The following is a 22539-nucleotide window of genomic DNA, read 5'->3' on the forward strand; positions in this document are numbered from 1 at the left end:
GCAAGATATTGTGTCAAAAAAAAATTTTTTTTAATAAAAAATAAAAGAGTTACATGACATTCAGAGACCATCCAAAAAACCTGTGGGTTCCCGGCTGGGCTCAGTGGCTCATGCCTGTAATCCCAGCACTTTGGGAGGCCAAAGTGGGTGGATCACTTGAGGTCAGGAGTTTGAGACCAGCCTGGACAACCTGGTGAAACCCCATCTCTACTAAAAATACAAAAAATTAGCCAGGCATGGTGGTGGATGCCTGTAATCGCAGCTACTCAGGAGAGGGCGCTGGAGAATCACTTGAACTCATGGTGCGCAGGTTGCAGGGAGCCAAGATCGCACCATTGTGCTCCAGCCTGGGCAACAAGAGCAAAACTCCATCTCAAAAAAAATAACCCGCGAGTGAGTTCCCACACGTTTTCCTAATGGGCTGCTGCTTTCCTAGGAGTCTCTCGCTCATAGAAAAGGCACACACTGAAAGAGGAAGCAGATCCCATTGCTGTGGAAGTCCCATTGTTAGGAAGCTCTGCTTTTCTGGAGTTCAAATTCGCATTCGTGACGCTTTAAACCATCAGAGCTGGGTGGGTCCTCCTACAACAAAATAGTTTACTCTCTCTCTCCTAGTTAACAGGCTTTCAAATATTAGAAGATCAATGTTCTGACCCCATTAAAATTTCTCTTTTGTGGAATGAAAAGCTCTGATTTAACCCATCTTCAAGCGTGGTTTGATGGAGGAATAGGGGCTGAGTCACATGCATTTCCCCTCCCTGCACAAAGTCCTGGGCCCAGATCTGGGGTCTGTCTCTGCTGAGGGTGGGGTGAACCAGGAAGCACCTCCCTCTACATCTCCTTGATGAATGGGTATAATGGTTGCCATGGAACTGGGGCTTGTTTGATGACCTGGGGCTGGGTGGGCCTCTGAGAGCCTATTTATAGCTGATTGCCTTTTGGGAGAGGGCAGGTGGGAGCCCCATCCTGTCTCATGAGTCACCCAAAAGGTGCATGGGCAGGCAGGTCCTGGGGAATCAGCTACTCCCCAGAGCTTGGCGTGGCCATCCCTGTGGCCCCTCTGGGAGTCTGGAGCCCATTCCCTCACACTGGTACTCACTACAGCTGGGGACATCTGCACTAGGAAGACAGGACATGGCATGGAAGCTGGCCTCTGCCCAGAAGCCATGACATTCTGGTCACCAGCCTGATGCTATAAAACGAGTGTCACGGCCGGGCATGGTGGCTCACACCTGTAATCCCAGCACTTTAGGAGGCCAAGGCGGGTGGATCATGAGGTCTGGAGTTCGAGACCAGCCTGGCCAACATGGCGAAATCCCGTCTCTACTAAAAATAAGAACATTAGCCAGGTGTGGTGGCACATACCTGTAGTCCCAGCTCCTCTGGAGGCTGAGGCAGGAGAATCACTTAAACCCAGGAGGCGGAGATTGCAGTGAGCTGAGACGACGGCATTGGACTCCAGGCTGGGCAACAGAGCACGACTCCGTTTCAAAAACAAACAAAAAAAAACGAGTGTCACCTGGGGCTACTTGGCCAGACACAGAGAGCAAGGAGACATCCCTATTATCTGTCAAAAATAATTGTTGGGGCTGAACACAGTAGCTCATGCCTGTAATCTCAGCACTTTGGGAGGTCGGGGCAGGAGGACTTGAGGCCTAGAGTTTGAGACCAGCCTGGGCAACATAGCGAGCACCCCATCTCCAGAAAAAATTTAAAAATTGGCTGGGCGCAGTGGCTCATGCCTCTAATCCCAGCACTTTGGGAGGCCGAGGGGGATGGGTCATTTGAGGTCAGGAGTTTGAGACCAGCCTGGCCAACATGGTGAAACCCCATCTCTACTAAAAATACAAAAATTAGCCGGGCATGGTGGTGGGCACCTGTAATCCTAGCTACTTGGGAGGCTGAGGCAGGAGAATCGCTTGAACCCAGGAGGCGGAGGTTGTAGTGAGCTATGATCATGCCATTGCACTCCAGCCTGGACAGCAAAGCTAGACTCCATCTCAAAAAAAAAAAAGAAAAAGTAAAAAATTTAAAAATTAGATGGGCATGGTGACATGTGCCTGTAATCCCAGGTACTAAGGAAGCTGAGGTAGGAGGATGACTTGAGCCTGGGAATTCGAGGCTGCAGTGAGCTCTGATCGCACCACTGCACTCCAGCCTGAGTGACACAGCAAGACCCTGCTTCAAAAAAAAAAAAAAAAAATTACTGGACACAATTATTGTGCCACACCCCTAGGTTAACAGTGAGGATTCAGTGGGAGAACTAAACAGATAAACAGATCCAGTCCCCGCCCTCAGAGAGTTACAGTTTAATGGGAAAAAGAGACATTCACCAAAGAAGGACACAGCCCACTAGTGAGTTACACTCGAGAGGGATCATTTACAGACCAAAGCAGACTATAAAAATACAGCGATTGGCTGGGCGCAGTGGCTCACACCTGTAATCCCAGCACTTTGGGAGGCAGAGGCAGGCGGATGACTTGAGGTCAGGAGTTCTCAACCAGCCTGGCCAAAATGGTGAAACCCCATCTCTACTAAAAACACAAAAATTAGCCAGGCGTGGTGGTGGGCACCTGTAATCCTAGCTAGTTGGGAGGCTGAGGCAGGAGAGTGAATCGCTTGAACCCAGGAGGTGGAGGTTGCAGTGAGCTGAGACCGCACCATTGCACTCTAGCCGGGGCAACAAGAGCAAAACTCCGTCTCAAAATAAATACATACATACATACATGCATACATACATACAGGGATTAAAATAGTCTAGTACTGACACCTGAACAGACAGATTGATCCAAGAAATGAAACAGAAATTCCAGAAGTTGACCTGAATACACACATACACACACACACACACACACACACACACACACACACACACACACAGAGGAAGGCGTGAAAGACTCCATGACCCTCAAGGTATAAGATGCATTTTTTTTTTTTTTTTTTTTGAGACAGGGTCTCACTCTGTCACCCAGACTGGATGCAGTGGTGCACTATCCCAGCTCAGCTCTACCCTCCATCCCCTCAACCTCCCCCAACCACCCTGAGCTCAAGCAATTCTCATGCCTCAACCCTCAGCCTCATGAGTAACTAGGACTACAGGTGTGCACCACCATGCCCAGCTAATTTTTGTATTTTTAGTAGAGATTGGGCGGGGTGGGGGGTGGGTTGTGGGTTTCACCGTGTGGCCCAAGCTGGTCTCAAACTCCTGACCTCAAGTGATCCTCCCGCTTCAGCCTCCCCAGGTGCTGGGATTACAGGCATGAGCCACCGCACCCAGCGGGGACAGGACAATTTTGCCAGCTGGAGAAGGGGTGGCCCCCAAATGTCCCCTTCACCACCCTCCTGCCTCTTCCTTCAGAACACTTTTTCCCTGAAGCCCTCCTGGATAGCCCCCTACCCACATGCCTCAGCATTGGGAGGTGGGGAGTGTGGGGGTCCCCCTTGCTCCTCAGCCCCATTTGGAGTAATGTCCTGTGCAGCTGAGCTCACAACTCCTCCTCCACCTGTCCCTCCACCCGGTGTCACTGGCAATTGCTCACTTCCTGGGCCTGCACCCACTCAGCTCCCCTATCCCTGGGCACCAGCCTCAGCCAGCTCCCATGTGAACTAATGACCCTTGTCCCTCCCCTCAGCTGCCTCTCTTTTTTCTTTTTTTTTTGTTTTTGAGACAGAGTCTGGCTCTGTCACCCAGGCTGGAGTGCAGTGGCGCGATCTTGACTCATTGCAACCTCCACCTCCTGGGTTCAAGCGATTCTTGTGCCTCACCCTCCTGAATAGCTGGGATTACAGGCACCCGCCACCATGCCCGGCTGATTTTTGTATTTTGGTAGAGACAGGGTTTCACCATGTTGGCCAGGCTGGTCTCGAACTCCCGACCTCAGGTGATCCGCCCGCCTCAGCCTCCCAAAGTGCTGGGATTACAGGCATGAGTCACCGCACCCAGCCCATCTTAAGCTTTTTTTTTTTTTTTGACGAGGTCTCTCTCTGTCGCTCAGGCTGGAGTACAGTGGTGCCATCTCAGCTCACCGCAACCTCCACCTCCCAGGTTCAAGCGATTCTCCCCGCCTCAGCCTCCTGAATAGCTAGGACTACAGGCATGCACCACCACGCCCAGCTAATTTTTATATTTTTAGTAGAGACAGAGTTTTACCACGTTGGCCAGGCTGGTCTCAAACTCCTGACCTCAGGCGATCCACGCACCTTGGCCTCCCAAAGTGCTGGGATTCCAGGCTTGAGCCACCGCCCCTGGCCCATCTTCACTATTTTTAAGTGGACAGCACAGTAGTATTAACTATATGCACATCGTTGTGCAATAGATCTCTGGAACTTTTTCACCTTGCAATACTGAAACCCTACACTCAACAAACAACTCGCTTTCCCTGCCCCGCTCCAGCCCCTGAAAACTTCTACTCTCCTTTCTGCTTCTGTGAATTGTACTATTCCAGATACCTCCCATAGGTGGAAGCAACCACTATTTGTCTTTCTTTGTAACTGGCTCATTTCACTTAGCATTATGTCTTCAAGTTTCATCCATCTTTTAGCATGTGTAAGAATTTCCTTCCTTGCTTTGTTTGTTTGTTTGTTGAGACTGAGTTTCACTCTTGTCACCCAGGCTAGAGTGCAATGGTGCGAACTTGGCTCACTGCAACCTCTGCCTCCCGGGTTCTCTTGCCTCCCGGGTTCTCAAGCAATTCTCTTGCCTCAGCCTCCAGAGTAGCTGGGATTACAGGCGCCTGCCACCATGCCCGGCTAATTTTTGTATTTTTAGTAGATATGGGGTTTCACCATGTTGGCCAGGCTTGTCTCCAACTCCTGACCGCAGGTGATCCACCCACCTCGGCCTCCCAAAGTGCTGGGATTACAGGTGTGAGCCACCACGCGTGGCCTTGTTTTTGTTTTTGTTTTTGGAGACTGAGTTTTGCTCTGTCACCCACGCTGGAGTGCAGTGGTCCGATCATACCTCACTGCAGCCTCCCCTCCTAGGCTCAAGCAATCTTCCTGCCTCGGCTTTCTGAGTAGCTCAAACTACAGACACACACTGGTCATGAAATCCTTGCCTAAGCCAATGTCTAGAAGGGTTTTTCTAATGTTATCTTCTAGAATTTTTACAGTTTCAGGTCTTAGATTTAAGTCTTTAATCCATCTTGAGTTGATTTTTGTATAAGGTGAGAGATGAGGATCCAGTTTCATTCTCTTACATGTGGCTAGCCAGTTATCCAAGCACTATTTGTTGAAAAGGGTGTCCTTTCCCCACTTTATGTTTTTGTTTGCTTTCTGGAAGATCAGTTGGCTGTAAGTTTTTGGGTTTATTTCTGGGTTCTCTATTCTGTTCCATTGGTCTATGCGCCTATTATTATACCAGTACCATGCTGTTTTGGTGATGATGGCCTTAAAGTATAGTTTGAAGTCAGGTAATATGATGCCTCCAGATTTGTTCTTTTTGCTTAGTCTTGCTTTGGCTATGGGACTCTTTTTTGGTTCCATATGAATTTTAGAATTGTTTTCTCTAACTCTGTGAAGAATGATGGTGGTTTTTTGATGGGGATTGTGTTGAATTTGTAGATTGCTTTTGGCAGTATGGTCATTTTCACAATATTGATTCTACCCATCCATGAGTATGGGATGTGTTTCCATTTGTTTGTGTCCTCTATGATTTCTTTCAGCAGTGTTTTGTAGTTTTCCTTGTAGAGGTCTTTCACCTCCTTGGCTAGGTATATTCCTAAGTACTTCATTTTTTTTTTGCAGCTATTGTAAAAGGGGTTGAGTTCTTGATTTGATTCTCTGCTTGGTTGCTGTTGGTGTTTAGAAGAGCTACTGATTTGTGTACATTAATTTTGTATCTGGAAACTTTGCTGAATCCTTTTATCAGTTCTAGGAGCTTTCTAGAGGAGTCTTTAGGGTTTTTGAGGTAAACAATCACATCATCAGCAAACAGTGACAGTATGACTTCCTCTTTACCAATTTGGATACCCTTTATTTCCTTCTCTTGCCTGACTGCTCTGGCTAGGACTTTCAGTACTGTGTTGAAGAGGAGTGGTGAGAGAGGGCATCCTTGTCTTGTTTCATTTCTCAGAGGGAATGCTTTCAACTTTTCCCCATTCAGTATTATGTTAGCTGTGGGTTTGTCATAGATGGCTTTTATTACATTGAGGTATGTCCCTTGTATGCCGATTTTGCTGAGAGTTTTAATCATAAAGAGATGCTGGATTTTGTCTAATGCTTTTTCTGCATCTATTGAGATGATCATGTGATTTTTGTTTTTAATTCTGTTTATGTGGTGTATCACATTTATTGACTTGCATATGTTAAACCATCCCTCCATCCCTGGTATGAAACCCACTTGATCATGGTGGATTGTCTTTTTGATATGTTGTTGGATTCGGTTAGCTAGTATTTTGTTAAGAATTTTAGCATCTGTGTTCATCAGGGATATCAGCCTGTAGTTTTCTTTTTTGGTTGTATCCTTTCCTGGTTTTGGTATTAGGGTGATGCTGGCTTCATAGAATGAATTAGGGAGGGTTCCTTCTTTCTCTGTCTTGTGGAATAGTGTCAATAGGATTGGTACGAATTCTTCTTTGAATGTCTGGTAGATTTCTGCTATGAATCAGTCTGGTCCTGGACTTTTTTGGTTGGTAATTTTTAATTACCACTTCAATCTCCTGCTTGTTATTGATCTGTTCAGGGTATCTAATTCTTCCTGATTTAAGCTAGGAAGTTTGTATCTTTCCAGGAATTTATCCATCTCTTCTAGGTTTTCTAGTTTATATGCGTAAAGGTGTTCATAGTAGCCTTGAATGATCTTTTGTATTTCTGCCCCCATTTTGTTTCTTATTGAGGTTATTTGAATTTTCTCTCTTTTTTTCTTGGTTAATCTTACTAATGGTCTATCAATTTTATTTATCTTTTCAAGGAACCATCATTTTGTTTTTATCTTCTGAATTTTTTTGTTTGTTTCAATTTCATTTAGTTCTTCTCTGATCTTGGTTATTTCCTTTCTTCTACTGGGTTTGGGTTTGGTTTGTTCTTGTTTCTCTAGTTCCTTGACGTGTGACCTTAGAATGTCAGTTTGTGCTCTTTCAGTCTTTTTGATGTACGCATTTAGGGCTGTGAACTTTCCTCTTAGGAGGAAAGGTGGCCTTTGCTGTATCCCAGAAGTTTTGATAGGCTGTGTCACTGTTGTCCTTCAGTTCAAAGAATTTTTAAATTTCCATCTGGATTTTGTTTTTGACCCAGTGATCATTCAGGTGCAGATTACTTAATTTCCATGTATTTGCATGGTTTTGAAGGTTCCTTTTGGAGTTGATTTCCAGTTTTATTCCACTGTGGTCTGAGAGAGTGCTTGATATAATTTCAACTTTCTTAAATTTATTGAGGCTCATTTTGTGGCCTATCGTATGGTCTATCTTGGAGAAAGTTCCATGTGCTGTTGAATAGAACGTGTATCCTGCAGTTGTTGGATGGAATGTTCTGTATATATCTGTTAAGTCCATTTGTTCCAAGATATAGTTTAAATCCATTTTTTCTTCATTGACTTTCAGTCTTGATGACCTGTCCAGTGCTGTCAGTGGAGTAATGAAGTCCCTCACTATTATTGTGTTGCTGTCTGTCTCATTTCTTAGGTCTATTAGTAACTGTTTTATAAATTTGGGAGCTCCAGTGGTAGGTGCATAAATGTTTAGGATTGTGATATTTTCCTGTTGGACAAGGTCTTTTAGCATTATATAATGTCCTTCTTTGTCTTTTTCTTCTTCTTCTTCTTTTTTTTTTGAGACGTAGTCTCCCTCTGTGGCCCAGGCTGGAGTGCAATGGTGTGATCTCAGCTCACTGCAACCTCTGCCTCCCGGGTTCAAGCAATTCTGACTCAGCCTCCCGAGTAGCTGGGACTACAGGTGCCCGCCACCATGCCTGGCTAATTTTTATATTTTTAGTAGAGACAGGGTTTCACCACATTGGCCAGGGTGGTCTTGAACTCTTGACCTCAGGCAGTCTACCCGCCTCGGCCTCCCAAAGTGCTGGGATTACAGGCATGAGCCACTGCACCTGGCCCCTTCTAGTCCTTTTTAACTGCTGTTGCTTTCAAGTTAGTTTTTCTGATATAATAGCTACTCCTGCTCGCCTTTGGTGTCCACTTGCATGAAATGCCTTTTTCCACCCCTTTACCTTAAGTTTATGTGAGTCCTTATGTGTTAGGTGAGTCTCTTCAAGCAGCAGATAGTTGGTTGGTGAATTCTTATCCATTCTGCGGTTCTTATCTTTTAAGTGGAGCATTTAGGCCATTTACATTCGATTTTAGTATTGAGATATGAGGTAGCATTCCATTTGTCATTTTATTTGTTGCCTGTGTACTTTGGTTTTTTGTTTTTGTTTTTTAAATTGTATTTTTGTTTTATAGGTCCTGTGAGATTTATGTCTTAAAGAGGTTCTGTTTTGATGTGTTTCCAGGATTTAAGATTTAGAGCTCCTTTTAGCAGTTCTTGTAGTGGTGGCTTGGTAGTGGTGAATTCTCTCAGCAATTTTTTGTCTGAAAAAGACTGTATCTTTCATACACAATGCCTAGTTTCACTGGATACAAAATTCTCGGCTGATAATTGTTTCGTTTGAGAAGGCTGAAGATGGGCCCCAATCCCTTCTAGCTTCTAGGGTTTCTGCTGAAAATCTGCTGTTAATCTGATAGGTTTTCCTTTATCAGTTACCTGGTGCTTTTGTCTCACAGTTTAGATTCTTTCTTTTGTCTCAACTTTGGATAACCTGATGTCAATGTGCCTAGGAGAAGATCTTTTTCCGATGAATTTCCCAGGTGTTCTTTGTGCTTCTTGTATTTGGATGTCTAGGTCTCTAGCAAGGCCAGGGAAGTTTTCCTCAGTTATTCTCCCAAATATGTTTTCCAAGCTTTTAGATTTCTCTTCTTCCTCAGGAACACCAATTATTCTTAGATTTGGTCATTTAACATAATCCCAGATGTCTTGGAGGCTTTGTTCACATTTTCTTCTTTTTTCTTTGTTGGACTGGGTTAATTCAAAGACCTTGTCTTCGAGCTCTTAATTTCTCTCTTCTACTTATTCAATTCTATTGCTGAGACTTTCCAGAGCATTTTGCATTTCTATAAGTGTGTCTGTTTCCTGAAGTTTTTATTGTTTTTATTTATGCTATCTATTTCATTGAATATTTCTCCCTTCACTTCTTGTACCATTTTTTGGATTTCGTTGTATTGGGCTTCATCTTTCTCTGGTCCCTCCCTGGTTAGCTTAATAACTAACCTCCTGAATTCTTTTTCAGGTAAATCAGGGATTTCTTCTTGGTTTGGATCCATTGCTGGTGAGTTAGTGTGATTTTTGCGGGGTTGTTAAAGAGCATTGTTTTGTCAGAAAACCAACACAATTTTCTGGTTCCTTCTCATTTGGGTAGGCTCTGTCAGAGGGAAGGGCTAGGGCTGAAGGCTGTTGAGATTTTGTCCCATGGGGTGTTCTCTTGATGTAATACCATCCCCCTTTTTCTATGGATGTGGCTTCCTGAGAGCCGAGCTGTGGTGATTGTTATCTCTCTTCTGATCTAGCCACCCAGCAAGTCTACCAGGCTCTGGGCTGTTACGGGGGTTGTCTGCACAGATTCCTGTGATGTGAACCATCTATGGGTCTCTCAGCCATGGATACCAGCATAGTATTTCGGGTGTCTCTTGGGTCCTGTAGGAGCAATCTGCTTCCTTCAGAGGGTCTGTGGGTCCTCTTAGGTTTCCTGATTTATTCCTATGGGTGTTCTGGAGCTAAAATTCATGACGCGAGCCTCTACATGCTGCTCTGTCCGTCCGAGTCAGAGCCGCAATCTAGTCTTGCCACTCCTGGCCACCGGGCTCTCTCCACCTTTAAAAACCCTTACCTATAAGCCATCTGAGAGTTCAAGTGTTAAGTATAATCTGCCTGATTCTCCTTGCTTGGTCCCTACAAACAAACGCTTTCCCTTCTCTTGCTACAAGCCTTGGTTTAGATATGGTATAGATATGTAGTCTTATTACGCTGGGCGAGTGGACCTCCGTTTGGTTCAATAAGAAAATCTGAACTGAGGAGAGTTGTGATTACACTATTGCATTTCATCATAAATATTTTCCTTGTTGAATCCAAGCACACAAAATACAGAATGATCCTCTTCCTCAGTACAGTTTTTCCCTCTGTTATAATAGTACCATGATATCCTCAGCTGAAGAAAAGGTGCTAGATGCTTTGTACCATCTGATCTTTTTGTCAGGTGCTTTTCTGATGCAAATTATTCTCTGAATTCTTATCTCTCCCTTTCACTCTGAGCCATAATCTTGTCTATGTCCTGGAGCTCATTGTGTTTTTCCCAGAACACAGTTGAGTATTCAAGGACCTCCTGTAAGCTTTTTCCCTCTTCTTCTCTTGCTATATTTTCAATATCACAACCCCATTTTAATTAGCTTTGATAAGCTGGTTAAAATCTCTGAGTTCAATTGGTAAATCCCTGTGTTAACTCTAACTCTTCATCAATAAGGGGTTCAGCTTATTTAAACTGTTCTTTTTCTGTGCCTATGCTGCATTTGGTAGGTCATGATTTTGAGGTACCTTGCACCCAGTTGCTTTTCTGTAATACAGAGTTTCTTTTTCTAGTAATTAAAATAAATGTTGGGCCAGATGCGGTGGCTCATGTCTGTAATCCCAGCACTTTGGGAGGTCAGGGCGGGCGGATCACCTGACGTCAGGAGTTTGAGACCAGCCTGGCCAACATGGTGAAACCCCATCTCTGCCAAAAATACAAAAATTAGCTGGGCGTGGTGGCAGGTGCCTGTAATCCCAGCTACTTGGGAGGCTGAGGCAGGAGAATTGCTTGAACCTGGGAGGCAGAGGTTGCAGTGAGCCGAGATTGTGCCACTGCACTCCAGCCTGGGCAACAATAGTGAAACTCTGTCTCAAAATAAAATAAATAAATAAAATTTTAAAATAAAATAAAATAAATGTGGAGGAAAGAACTGGAAATCCTGAAATTTTTGTTTTTTCAACTTTTTCTTCTTTTTTAATACAATTTAGCACCAATAATAAAGCATCAATAATAGTAAGGCTTTTCTACATATCTGAGATCTCTTCCTTAATATATTATTTATCACCTCCCCAATAATATATTTCTTACTTATGGAGTGAAAAGCCTTCAACCTATTTCCTTTTGCAGCAATAGAGGCCAAGCACAGTGTTACTGCTCTCAAGAAAAAGAACACACAAGCAATTTCGGCTTAGAAACAATACTTAAAAGGGAGGACAGTTTATAAAATTCCATCTAGGCTGCTTGAAAATAGCTTCCTCTATCTTGCCAATAAGTAATTTACTGAAACTTCTTTGTACTTTGACCTGAATCTGTGGAGACTCTATTTTATTAATAATTTGTAAAGTTTATAAATTCCTTCCTACAAAAGTTTTTCAACATATATTGGAATTTGGGGTTTCAAAAGCCTTCCTCCTTATTTACTTCTCTTTGCCAATTAAAATCACACACTGTTTCTTTGACCAAGAAATGGGAAAATGACTACTCAAACCCAATACACTGTGGCTTCCACTAAGTGGGAGGAAAGGCTTCCTAGGACATGTGTTTAACTCTGTAATTTGCTCTCAAAACTCCTGCCCCAATGTACCCAAATATATGAATCTCTATGTTCTTTTTATTTAACCCAAAATATACCTGATCTATTCTGCACTAAATATCAACAACAAAGACAGGGCTCCAGGAAGTAAGTTGCAGAATTGTCTTGTTTAAAAATAGGATTAACAAGCTTCTTGGTAAGGTGAGCTTTTTCCTGCCTCCCTCCCCACTCCCACTTCTAACTCTGTAACATTCTTTGTTTATGTACATTTGGTTCAGAGGGATACTTCTGCTGCTGCCTTATTATTAATAATAGCAGATTAAACTTCAGTGCCTCAGGGTTGGAGGATTCTCTTTTATACTACAAACACTTTGGGCCACCCACTATAGGAAGTGCCATGCTAAGTATATTAGGGAGGTTCAAAAGATGTGAAAAGACACACCAGTGCTCTCACAAAGCTTACCAACTCACTAGGAAAATAAATCATACACTATGAAACAACATGAAAGTAATTACTCTGAAATTTTATTATTTTTAACACATACATTTCACAAACAATACCTTTAACACCACACACAATTCCATAACAAAATATTTTAATTTTGTCAACGTTCTTTTTTGTTTGTTTTTTGAGATGGAGTCTCGCTGTGTCACTCAGGCTGGAGTGCAGTGGTGCGATCTCGGCTTACTGCAACCTCCGCCTCCCAAGTTCAAATGATTCTCCTCCCTCAGCCTCCTGCCTCAGCCTCCCGAGTAGCTGGGACTACAGCCGTGTGCCACCACACCCAGCTAATTTTTTTGTATTTTTAGTAGAAATGGGGTTTCACCATGTTAGCCAGTATGGTCTCTATCTCCTGACCTCATGATCTGCCCGCCTCGGCCTCCCAAAGTGCTGGGATTACAGGCGTGAGCCACCGTGCCCAGCCTCAACGTTCTTTAACTTTTTACAATCTTCTCTCAACAAAAGTGTAACCCAAGATACCTTGACAAGAAATCTTCCAGATAAAAAAATATTTTTGAGCTAGTTTCAATGATGCCTATCCACTAAATTTTCTCTCAAATACTTGCAATAATAATAAAGTCAACAGTACTCTAGGCAAGAGTATACTGAGGAAGTATACAATTAATCAGTTCTTCCCAAAAAATAATCGTAATAGTTTCTTCCTCAAATCTTTTCTTCTGCAATGTCTAATCTCATCCATTGTATTTTTCATCTCAGACACTGTAGTTTTCATTTATAGAAATTCAATTTTGGTCTTCTTTTTATATCTTCCATGTCTTAAGTGTTTGAACAAGTGCAATACAGTTATAATAACTTTTATTTTCCTTCTCTGCTAATTCGGTCATCTATATCAGTTTTGGGTTAGTTTTAATTATTCTCTTCATTATAACTCATGGGTTTTTTTGCCCTTTGCATGTCTGATAATCTTTGATTCAATGATAGACAGTGAAACCACCTCTGCAAAAATCATAACTGAGAAAATTATTACAGTGAAAGAGATCTGACGTAACCAGCTCCATCTTGCTTCTAATCACCAAGCTGTCCTTGTTCATTTCTAGGTACAGGCTGAACTAACTTTTGGGAGGAATTTAGTTTATAGTTTAGCTTTGAAACCAGGACAATAACAGCCATTTCCCAAACAAACTCCATTCCTGCCTGGGGACTAGACTCCCTTTTCAGGACAACAAATTAGCCAAAAGATTAGAAATTGTGGTTTAGGAGTCATGCAGCTGGAAGCTGCCCAAATTGCTAAACCTCCCCAAATTGCTCCTGCGGATAACATCACTATTGTAAAACCTAAGATCAGTGCTTGAGATATTTTGCAGACCCTAAACTCAGTCAATCGGCTGGCATAACCCAGATTGATAAGCTGGCTCATCTGGTCTTGTGGCCCCCAGTCAGGAACTGACTCAACACAAAAGGACAGCTCTGACTCCCTATGATTTCATCTCAGACTGACCAATCAAAACTCCTAACTCACTGGCCCCCTATCAAATTATCCTTAAAAACTCAGATCGTCAGATTCTCAGGGAGACTGATTTAAGTAATAATAAAACTGGTCTCCTGCATAGCCAGCTCTGCGTGAATTTCTCTTTCTCTACTGCAATTCCCGTCTTGATAAGTTGGCTCTTTCTAGGCAGTGGGCAAGGTGAACCTGTTGGGTGGGTTACAACATTGTGAATTTTACTTTGTTGGGTGCTGGATATTTTTGTATTCCTGTAAATCTTGAGCTTTGCTCAAGGATGCAGTTAAGTTACTTGGAAATAGTTTAAGCCTTTCATCTCTTGCTTTTATAATTTGTTAGGCAATTATAGAGTGGTGCTCAGCCTAAGACTGATTGTTTCCCACTACTAAATGCTCTACCCAATGCCCCATGAGTTATGATTTTCTTTCCAGTCTGGTGGGAAGAACAGGCATTATTCCTGGACCTGTGTGAGCACCAGGTTCTATTCCGTCTGGTACTTTGTCCTGTGAACCCTGTCTTGATCTTTATTGACTCTCATCTTGATCTCCCTAACTCAGGGAGTGTTCTAGACTCCAGAGCAGTTCCCTTTTCCCGTACTGGAGCCTGGAGACTCTCTCAAGGCAGTAAGCAAGACTCATCTTGTTTGTTTCCTGTATCTGCTTAATTTTTAAATTTTTTTGTCATTGTTTCAGGTGGGAAGGTAAGTCAGACCCTTTAACTCCATCCTGCCCAGAAGACTTCATTATTTTTCTTTCTCCCACTCCCTGCCTTCTTTTCACCCTCTTTTTAAACTTATTTTGAAATAATTTCATACTGACAAGTTACAAAAACAGTAGAGAGAGGTTCTGTATACCCATCACTCAGTTCCCCTAATGGTGACAGCTTCTATAACTATACTGCACTATCAAAACCAGGAAATTAGCTGGCAAATTAACTGGACTATAGACCTTACTCAGATTTCACCAGTTTTTACATGCATTCATTTTTCGGGTATGTCTTTGTATATACTCATGACATTTTATATATCACATATATAGATTCATATATAACCATCATTTTAATCAAGATATGGAACTGTTCTGTCACTACAAAGGAAGTCCCTTGTCATGTCCCTTTAAAGTCATACTCTCCTTCTCCTTCCCTAACCTATGGCAACCACTTGTCTATTCTCTACATCTTTAATTTTGTCGTTTCAAGAATGTTATATAAATGGAATCATAGAGTATGAACCATTTTGAGATTGGCTTTTTTCACTCAGATTAATGCCCTTAAATTCCCTTCAAGTTGTTTACATCAACAGATTGTTCCCTTTGTCGGTGAATTACCTTATGTGGACATACCATGAGTCATATGAACATTCAGTCATGGAAGGATATTTAAGTCATTTCCAGTTTTTTGGCTATTACAAATAAAGCTGTGAACATTTGTGTACAGGTTTTTGTGTGAACATAAGTTACATTTCCCCAGGATAAATGCCCAGGAATATAAATGCTAGGTGATTAATGGTAGTTTCTCTTTTTTTCTATTTTTTTAAGAAACTGCCAGACTGAGTTATAGAGTAGCTGTATCATTTTACATTCCCACGAGTAATGTAGAAGAGATCCAGTTTCTCTGCACACTTGCCAGCATTTGAATAATCAGTATTTTTAATTTTTGCCATTCTAGTAAGTATGTAGTATTTTATTCTGGTTTTAATGTGCATTTCCCTAATGGCTAGTGATGGTAAATATATTTTTGTGTATTTATTTGCCATCATATATCTTCTATGGTTGCACTGTTTCTTAAAAGTTACAAGATTAAACTTTTGTGTGCACGAATCATGTTTTCTTCACTACTGGGGATAGTTCACTTAGGATAAGGATTTGGCTATGGTTTAATATTTCTTGAATGACCAAAATAAATACAAAGACAATAATAAAACAAAACCCCACAGGCATCACAAACAGAACTCATAATGCTCTGAGATTGGGGCCTGCACTTTGAACTCTAGTCTAGGGATCAGCAAACTATAGCTCATGGGCCAAATCTGGCCAGGGGCCTGTTTTTGTATGCCCTGAAAGCTAAGAAGGGCTTTTACTTTTTTTTTTTTTTTGAGATGGAGTCTCTGTCACCCAGGCTGGAGTCCAGTGGCACGATCTCGGCTCACTGCAATCTCTGCCTCCTGGGTTCAAGCAATTCTGTCTGCCTTAGCCTCCCGAGTAGCTGGGATTTCAGGCACCCGCCACCACACCCAGCTAATTTTTGTATGTTTAGTAGAGACAGGGTTTCGCCATGTTGGCCAGGCTGGTCTCTAACTCCTGACCTTAGGTGATCCACCCACCTCGGCCCCCCAAAGTGCTGGGATTACAGGCGTGAGCGACCGTGCCCGGCCGGGCTTTTACATTTTTAAAGGGTTATTTAAAAACAAAAAAATATATGCAACAGAGTCCATATGTAATCTGCTAAGTCTAACATATTTACTATATGGTGTTTACAGATAAAGTTTGCAGATGAATGGAAAGAAAACCTGATCTTCTTTTTTGGGGCAAACATTAACAACATTGACATCTGATTACCCATGATACTCTCAAGATCTTATTCTTTAACAAAAAGGTGGGGAAATAAAAACACCATAAAAGCGGCTGGGTGCAGTGGCTCACGCCTGAAATCCCAGCACTTTGGGAGGCCAAGGTGGGCGAATCACGAGGTCAGGAGGTGAGACCAGCCTGGCCAATATGGTGAAACCCTGTCTCTACTAAAAATACAAAAATTAGCCGGGCGTGGTGGCGGGCGCCTGTAGTCCCAGCTACTCAGGAGGCTGAGGCAGAAGAACCCCTGGAACCCGGGAGGCAGAGGTTGCAGTGAGCCGAGATGGCGCCACTGCACTCCAGCCTGGGTGATAGAGAGAGACTCCGTCTCAAAAAAAAAAAAAAAAAAAAAAAAAAAAAAAAAAACCATAAAAGCACTATGACGCGAAAACAGTTCCTACATTAACTCCCTGTCAAAGTACTTTTAAGCAGATAGCTATAAGCCTTAGAGCATTCTTCATTCTGTTATTGAATTTCTTTCATCTGGTCCTGAAATATATATACATTGCTGAGAAATTCGTGTGCTATAAGCTTTGAAAAACCAAAAACTTTAGTGGGTTCTAAAATCAGAGCTATTTCCAAGAGTTAGTCATATCAAAAGAGGGGATTTTTCCCGATTTGGAGAGAAAACAGTGTTTCTAGATTTTTAAAGTGGCATCTTATGAGCTTAGTCCCATTTCAACCTCTTTTCCAACCCATGAACGAGTATTCCACTATAAATAACAATTCCATTGTATGTTATTACCCTCTGTCCTTTAGACAAGCTAAGAACTCTTTTCTGACTTGGTGGTTTATTTTTATCCCAAATGAATTTATGTTGTATATGCTTTATATTTCCAGTTTTACTAAAATGAGGTAAACCCAGTAGTGCTAGCTTCCCTACTATCCAGACAATGACAAACACCAATCCGTTCACTGGCAATGCACTTTACCTCTAATATTCTTTGAACATTTAAACATCTAAATTGTGGAGTTGTAAAGACCAAAGGACTTTGTACAACATGCATACCTGGGCTTGGAGACTTGATGTTTACCACAGTCAAGTTTCATATCTAAGTTGATGAACCAAGTCTAAAACCTAATAGAGAAGCCAACTTATTAGAAGCATCTTACCTAAGCCACTCACAACATGTTAAATTTGCCACACATGGGTAGAGGACAAAACTTAGAATCAAGACTCTCATGAAGATTATAGAATGCAGCCCCAATACACACTTGTGCATAGCTTTTTAGTAGGTAAATGTTTCAGCCTGAGAGTCTCAGGTTTCCTTTTGACCTCAGAATAGCACATAATACGTGTAAATCATGGTAGGAATTATACACCTGAGTTTATTTATCAGTGACAGCAATAGCAAAGGAAACCATGGAGCAGGAAATCAAATAAAATTATAGAGCTGACACATCAAAACCCTGTGGGAAGCTGGAACCTAAGGGAATAATTTTACTGGCATGGCTTCTTGCAGAGATTATCCAGAAGTCATGCTGCAGATACAATCCAGGCTCTTAGCAATAAGAGTATTTCTATTTTTATCCCTCATGGGCTCTATGAGGAAGGCCAAGATGAGCTGAGCTCAGCTGCCTATAATAATAGCTCACATATAAAGCTGCTTATTATTTCCAAAATTTGGTTTCAGATTGGAAATCTCCATAGAAAAAAGCAATCTGCCCTGATTTTCTAGGCCTCTTAAATTATTTCATCCAGTTGATACATAAGGCCTGTGGCTGACTGGGTACCAAACAGTTTTAAAACCAAAATGAAATATGGAAGTTTCTCTTAAACCCAATCACCTGTTCATACTCACAGCTCCCTCCAGAGACTGCTGCTCTCTTCACCTGAGGTCCATTATTACTTTAATGGATTTAATTTGCTATCAGAGACAACATAGAGATCCATCTGGGGACCAACCTCATAGGGTAGTCTGTGCTACTCTGCAAAATGATGCTTGATCAGTACCTAGATTCTTTCACTGTGAACAGGAAATAAACTCATCATTCTGCGATTTGTCCCTTCCTGCTTCAGGAGGTGGGGCCGGAGTATAAGCCATAATAACAAGTAACACACAAAAAGAACTCAATAGGCTAAGGCGCTTCATAATAACCAATGAGGTAAGCATGCATCTTCCTCATAGCATTCATTCGTCTTTATATTCAAGCAAAAGTTACTGAAGGCCTATTTATTTGCTGAGTTTAAGATAGCTCACTATGGAGTCCAGGCCCCTGTACTCCTTCTGCTGAATTACTGCAGTAACCTCCTAAAAAGCAAAAGTTGTTTTTTTCTCCTTCATCCACCATTGTTCTTTCTCATCTATCCCCACTCAACATTCAGAGTGATCTTTCTAACACAAAAATCTGATTATGTGAACCCCAAGTTAAAACCTTCCAAGGGCTTCCCAATGCTCTTAATATAAAATCCAAACTGTCCCATATGATCTGACCTCTCCCAAACTCTCCAGCCTACTTTTATGCCACTTTCCCCTTTACTCTCTATAGTTTGGCCATATTTGACTTCTCTCACTTCCTCACCCTTGTGTTCTCACAGTACGATGTACATACGTTTATAACATTGATCCCACTGTACTGTATTCTCTGGTTTGCCTTTCCTCACTAGAATGTAAGCTCCTCAGAAGGCAGTGAGACCATGCTTTATATTACCCTTGCACTCCTAGTTTCCGGCAGTGTTGACTCAAACATTTGTTGAGTAACTGAGCAAATAAAGAAAAATAGAAAAGACAGGAGAAGGAAGAGGTAGGCTAGGGGAAGATAATTTTGTTTTTAAACATTAAGTTTTAGGTGGCACTGGTTTAGTGGAATAGAAATGCACAAGAACAATAGAGATCAGGTCTGCATGTATTGACTTGGAAGTTATGTACATAGAAATAATGACTGAAGTCGTGAGAATAGTTTTAAAACAATCTAAATTTTAGAAAGGCATATGATTCCATGAATAAATGAATAAAAATATGACAAAATAGCTTTAGCTTATAATTCAAACAGGCTTACATATGCAAATAATTTTGGTTATGCTATGATTCAGAGCACAGTTAAACAAACATGTATTATTGTTTTAGATTATTGGGACCAAAAATAGGTAACTCTCTTGGCTCCTTATCAAATTCAAGCATTAGATTACAAGTTGATTCTCACTATATTTGATATCCAGTCACACACTGCATAATTATGTTTCAGTCAATGATGAACTACAGAAATGATGGTTGTCCCATAAGATTATAATAGAGGTAAAAAAACTCCTATCACCTAGTGACTTCGTAGCCATCCTAATGGTTGTTTAAATGCAATGCACTACCTGCATTTGTGGTGATGCTGGTGTAAACAAACCCACTCCACTGTCATAAAAAAGTATAGCACATATGTTATGTGTAGTTCATAATACTTGATAATGAGAATAAATGACCGTGTTACTGATTTATGTATTTACTATACTTTTTATCATTAGAGTGTATATCTTCCGCTTATTAAAAAAAAAAAAAGTTACGATACAACAGCCTCAGGCAAGTCCTTCAGGAAGTATTCCAGAAGAAGGCATTATCATCACAGGAGATGACAGCTCCACGTGTGTTATTGCCCCTGAAGGCCTTTCAGTGGGACAAGATGTGGAGGTGAAAGTGATACTGACATTCTTTACCCAGTAAAAGCCTAGACTAATGTGTGTGTTTGTGTCTTCATTTTTAACAAAGTTTAAAAAGTAAAATTTAAAAAAATTAACAATTTTAAAAACAGAAAAAAGCTTACAGAATAAAGATAGACAAGTATATCTCTACAGCTGTAAAGTGTGTTTGTGTTTCAAGCTAAGTATTATTACAAAAGAGTCAAAAAGTTTTTTATTTTATTTTATTTTTTTCTGAGAGGGAGTCTCGCTCTTGCTCAGACTGGAGGGCAGTGGCGCGATCTTGTCTCATTGCACCCTCTGCCTCCTGAGTTCAAGGGATTCTTTTTCCTCAGCCTCCTGAGTAGCTGAGATTACAGGCGCCCGCCACCACGACCGGCTAATTTTTGTATTTTAGTAGAAATGGGGGTTTCACCATGTTGGTCACGCTGGTCTCGAACTCCTGACCTCAAACGATCTGCCCACCTCGGCCTCCCAAAGTGCTGGGATTACAGGCGTAAGCCACCGTGCCCAGCCTCAAAAAATTTTTTAAAATGTAAGTTTATAAAGTAAAAATATTCTTTGGGAAGTTGAGGCGGGAGGATCACTTAAGGCCAGGAGCTGAAGACAAGCCTGGGAAACATAGCAAGGCCTTGTCTCTGCTAAAAACTTTTTAAAAATTAGCTGGGCATGGTAGTACACACCTGTAACCTAGCTACTAGGGAGGCTGAGGCAGAAGGATCACTTGAGCCCAGAGTTTGAGTTTATAGTGAGCTATAATTGCACTCCGGTCTATGCAACAGAGAAAGCAGCTATCTCTAGAATAAATAAAGTAAAAAAGTTACAGTAAACTAAGGCTAATTTATTATTGAAGAAACTTAAAAATAAATTTAGTGTAGCCTAACTCTACAGTGTTTATAAAGTCTATAGTAGTAATGTCCTAGGCCTTCACATACACTCACCACTCATCATACTGACTCACTCAGAGCAACTTCCAGTCCTACAAGCTCCACTTATGGTAAGTGCCCTATACAGGCGTACCATGTTTTATCTTTTATACCATATTTTTACTGTACTTTTTCTATATATAGATATACAAATACCATTGTGTTACAATTCCCTACAGTTTTCAGTACCGTAGCCTGCTGTACAGGGTGTAGCCTAGGAATAATAGGTTACTACACAGCCTCAGTGTATAGTAGGCTGTACCATCTAGGTTTGTATAAGTTCACTCTATAATGTTCACATGACAACAAAATTGCCTAATAACACATTTCTCAGAATGTATCTCTGTCATTAAGTGATGCATGACTGTACTTAGATTTTCATCAAATTTTTGCCACTTAACTATGAGTCTGCCCATTAGGTGGCATGCAGTTATATCTGGGAGTGTATAGGTATTATTTTTATTCCTGTTATGTTTTTTGTTAATATTCTATGAATTTTAACAGACAACTTTCTTAATTTTCACGACATATAAAATGAATACCTAAAACTGAAATTTGATCTTTTGAAGACCACCCTCGCCTACTCCCCAATTCTTCCTTTTTCTAGTTGGCATCTCATGGGTTTAGCTTGTAGCATTCATCCCTATACACGGTCTAATTGCAATGTCCTCCTTGATGCCATTCTGGTAAAATTTAAAGGAAAACTTCACCAGCATTAATTTTTTTATTCATTAAAACAACAAACCTTGGCCAGGCGCAGTGGCTTATGCCTATAATCCCAGCACTTTGGGAGGCTGAGGTGGGCTGATCACCTGAGGTCAGGAATTTGAGAGCAGCCTGGCCAACACGGTAAAACCCTGTCTCTATTAAAAATACAAAAAAATTTAGCTGGGCATGGTGGTGCATGCCTGTAGTCCCAGCTACAAAGGAGGGTGAGGCAACAGAATCGTTTGAACCCGGGAGGCGGAGGTTGCAGTGAGCCAAGGTCACGCCACTGCACTCCAGTATGGGCAATAGAGTAAGACTCTGTCTCAAACAACAAAAAAACCAACCAATAACAAACCTTAAAAAAATAGTATCAGCCACCAGTGTAGCCAGATATAATGAAAAATGTACAAAAACGATTCACATTTGTGGGACTGAGAATTTGTTGTTCTGAAAGAGCAAGTTTAAAATGTACATACCAAACAAAATTCCGATTTACTCCAGTCACACGAAGTTAGTTTTAAATTTTGCATTATAATATATGTATTCAGTTTATTTTTAAGTTCAAGAATTAGAAAACAGCTCTTCTAGAAAATTTAAAAATCAATTTTACCCAATGACAGGACTAATGAGTGTTCCTAAATGATTTAATGAGGTCTTTTTAAACAAAATGGCTGCATCATATTAATGATAAGCAACTAGAAGAAAAAAAGATGTCAAACATGAGGACGTAATAATGGAAAAATATAAAAAAGCTAAAATTTCCGTTAAGTGTACCACATTTCTACTTATGTATGGAGAATGGCTATTCATCTGACAGAGCAAAATGCAGCCTCCTTACCAGTCACTGTTACAACATCATCTTTATGAGCTTCAGCCATTTCCTGAACATGGACTTCTGAGTTCACATCAACCTCTTTCCCTGATAACTGTAAATGAGCTTGAAGTGAAGATGGGACCTTGACAATAATAGAACCTGTAATAAATATAATGGAGAGCTTAGTAATATAAAGAAATCAAAAGTACCAGAGTCTATTATAAATTTGACTGACAGGGTAGCATTGCTCCTGAGACACTGTTTTTACTCCTCAGCATACAGTATTTATTTAAACCTTTTCCTTATTCCCAGGTGCCCAAAGTTTCCTTACTCTCAAGGCATTCACAGTAA

At 41.3% G+C, this 22539-nt stretch overlaps 2 protein-coding genes across 4 annotated transcripts in view; one reads left to right on the top strand and one right to left on the bottom strand.

The window, feature by feature from the left end:
• The window catches only part of CCDC146 (coiled-coil domain containing 146), a 256062-nt gene that overhangs the window by 27379 nt on the left and 206144 nt on the right, over positions 1-22539 (top strand). The window lies entirely within an intron of this gene.
• LOC107973219 (protein FAM185A) overlaps positions 1394-22539 on the bottom strand; it is a 59303-nt gene continuing 38157 nt past the window's right edge. For 2 of the 3 annotated variants that reach the window (XM_054655897.2, XM_054655896.2), the window contains 2 exons: positions 22213-22347; positions 1394-1481 (listed from right to left, as the gene is read on the bottom strand). In XM_054655897.2, the coding sequence (XP_054511872.1) occupies positions 1408-1481; positions 22213-22347 (209 nt within the window). In that variant the 3' untranslated portion in view covers positions 1394-1407. Of the gene's footprint in view, positions 1482-21889; positions 22348-22539 lie in introns of those variants that run through there. The other variant, XM_063814633.1, reaches the window with a different exon arrangement.

Source organism: Pan troglodytes, chromosome 6 (assembly GCF_028858775.2).
Source record: "Pan troglodytes isolate AG18354 chromosome 6, NHGRI_mPanTro3-v2.0_pri, whole genome shotgun sequence".
NCBI lineage: Eukaryota > Metazoa > Chordata > Mammalia > Primates > Hominidae > Pan > Pan troglodytes.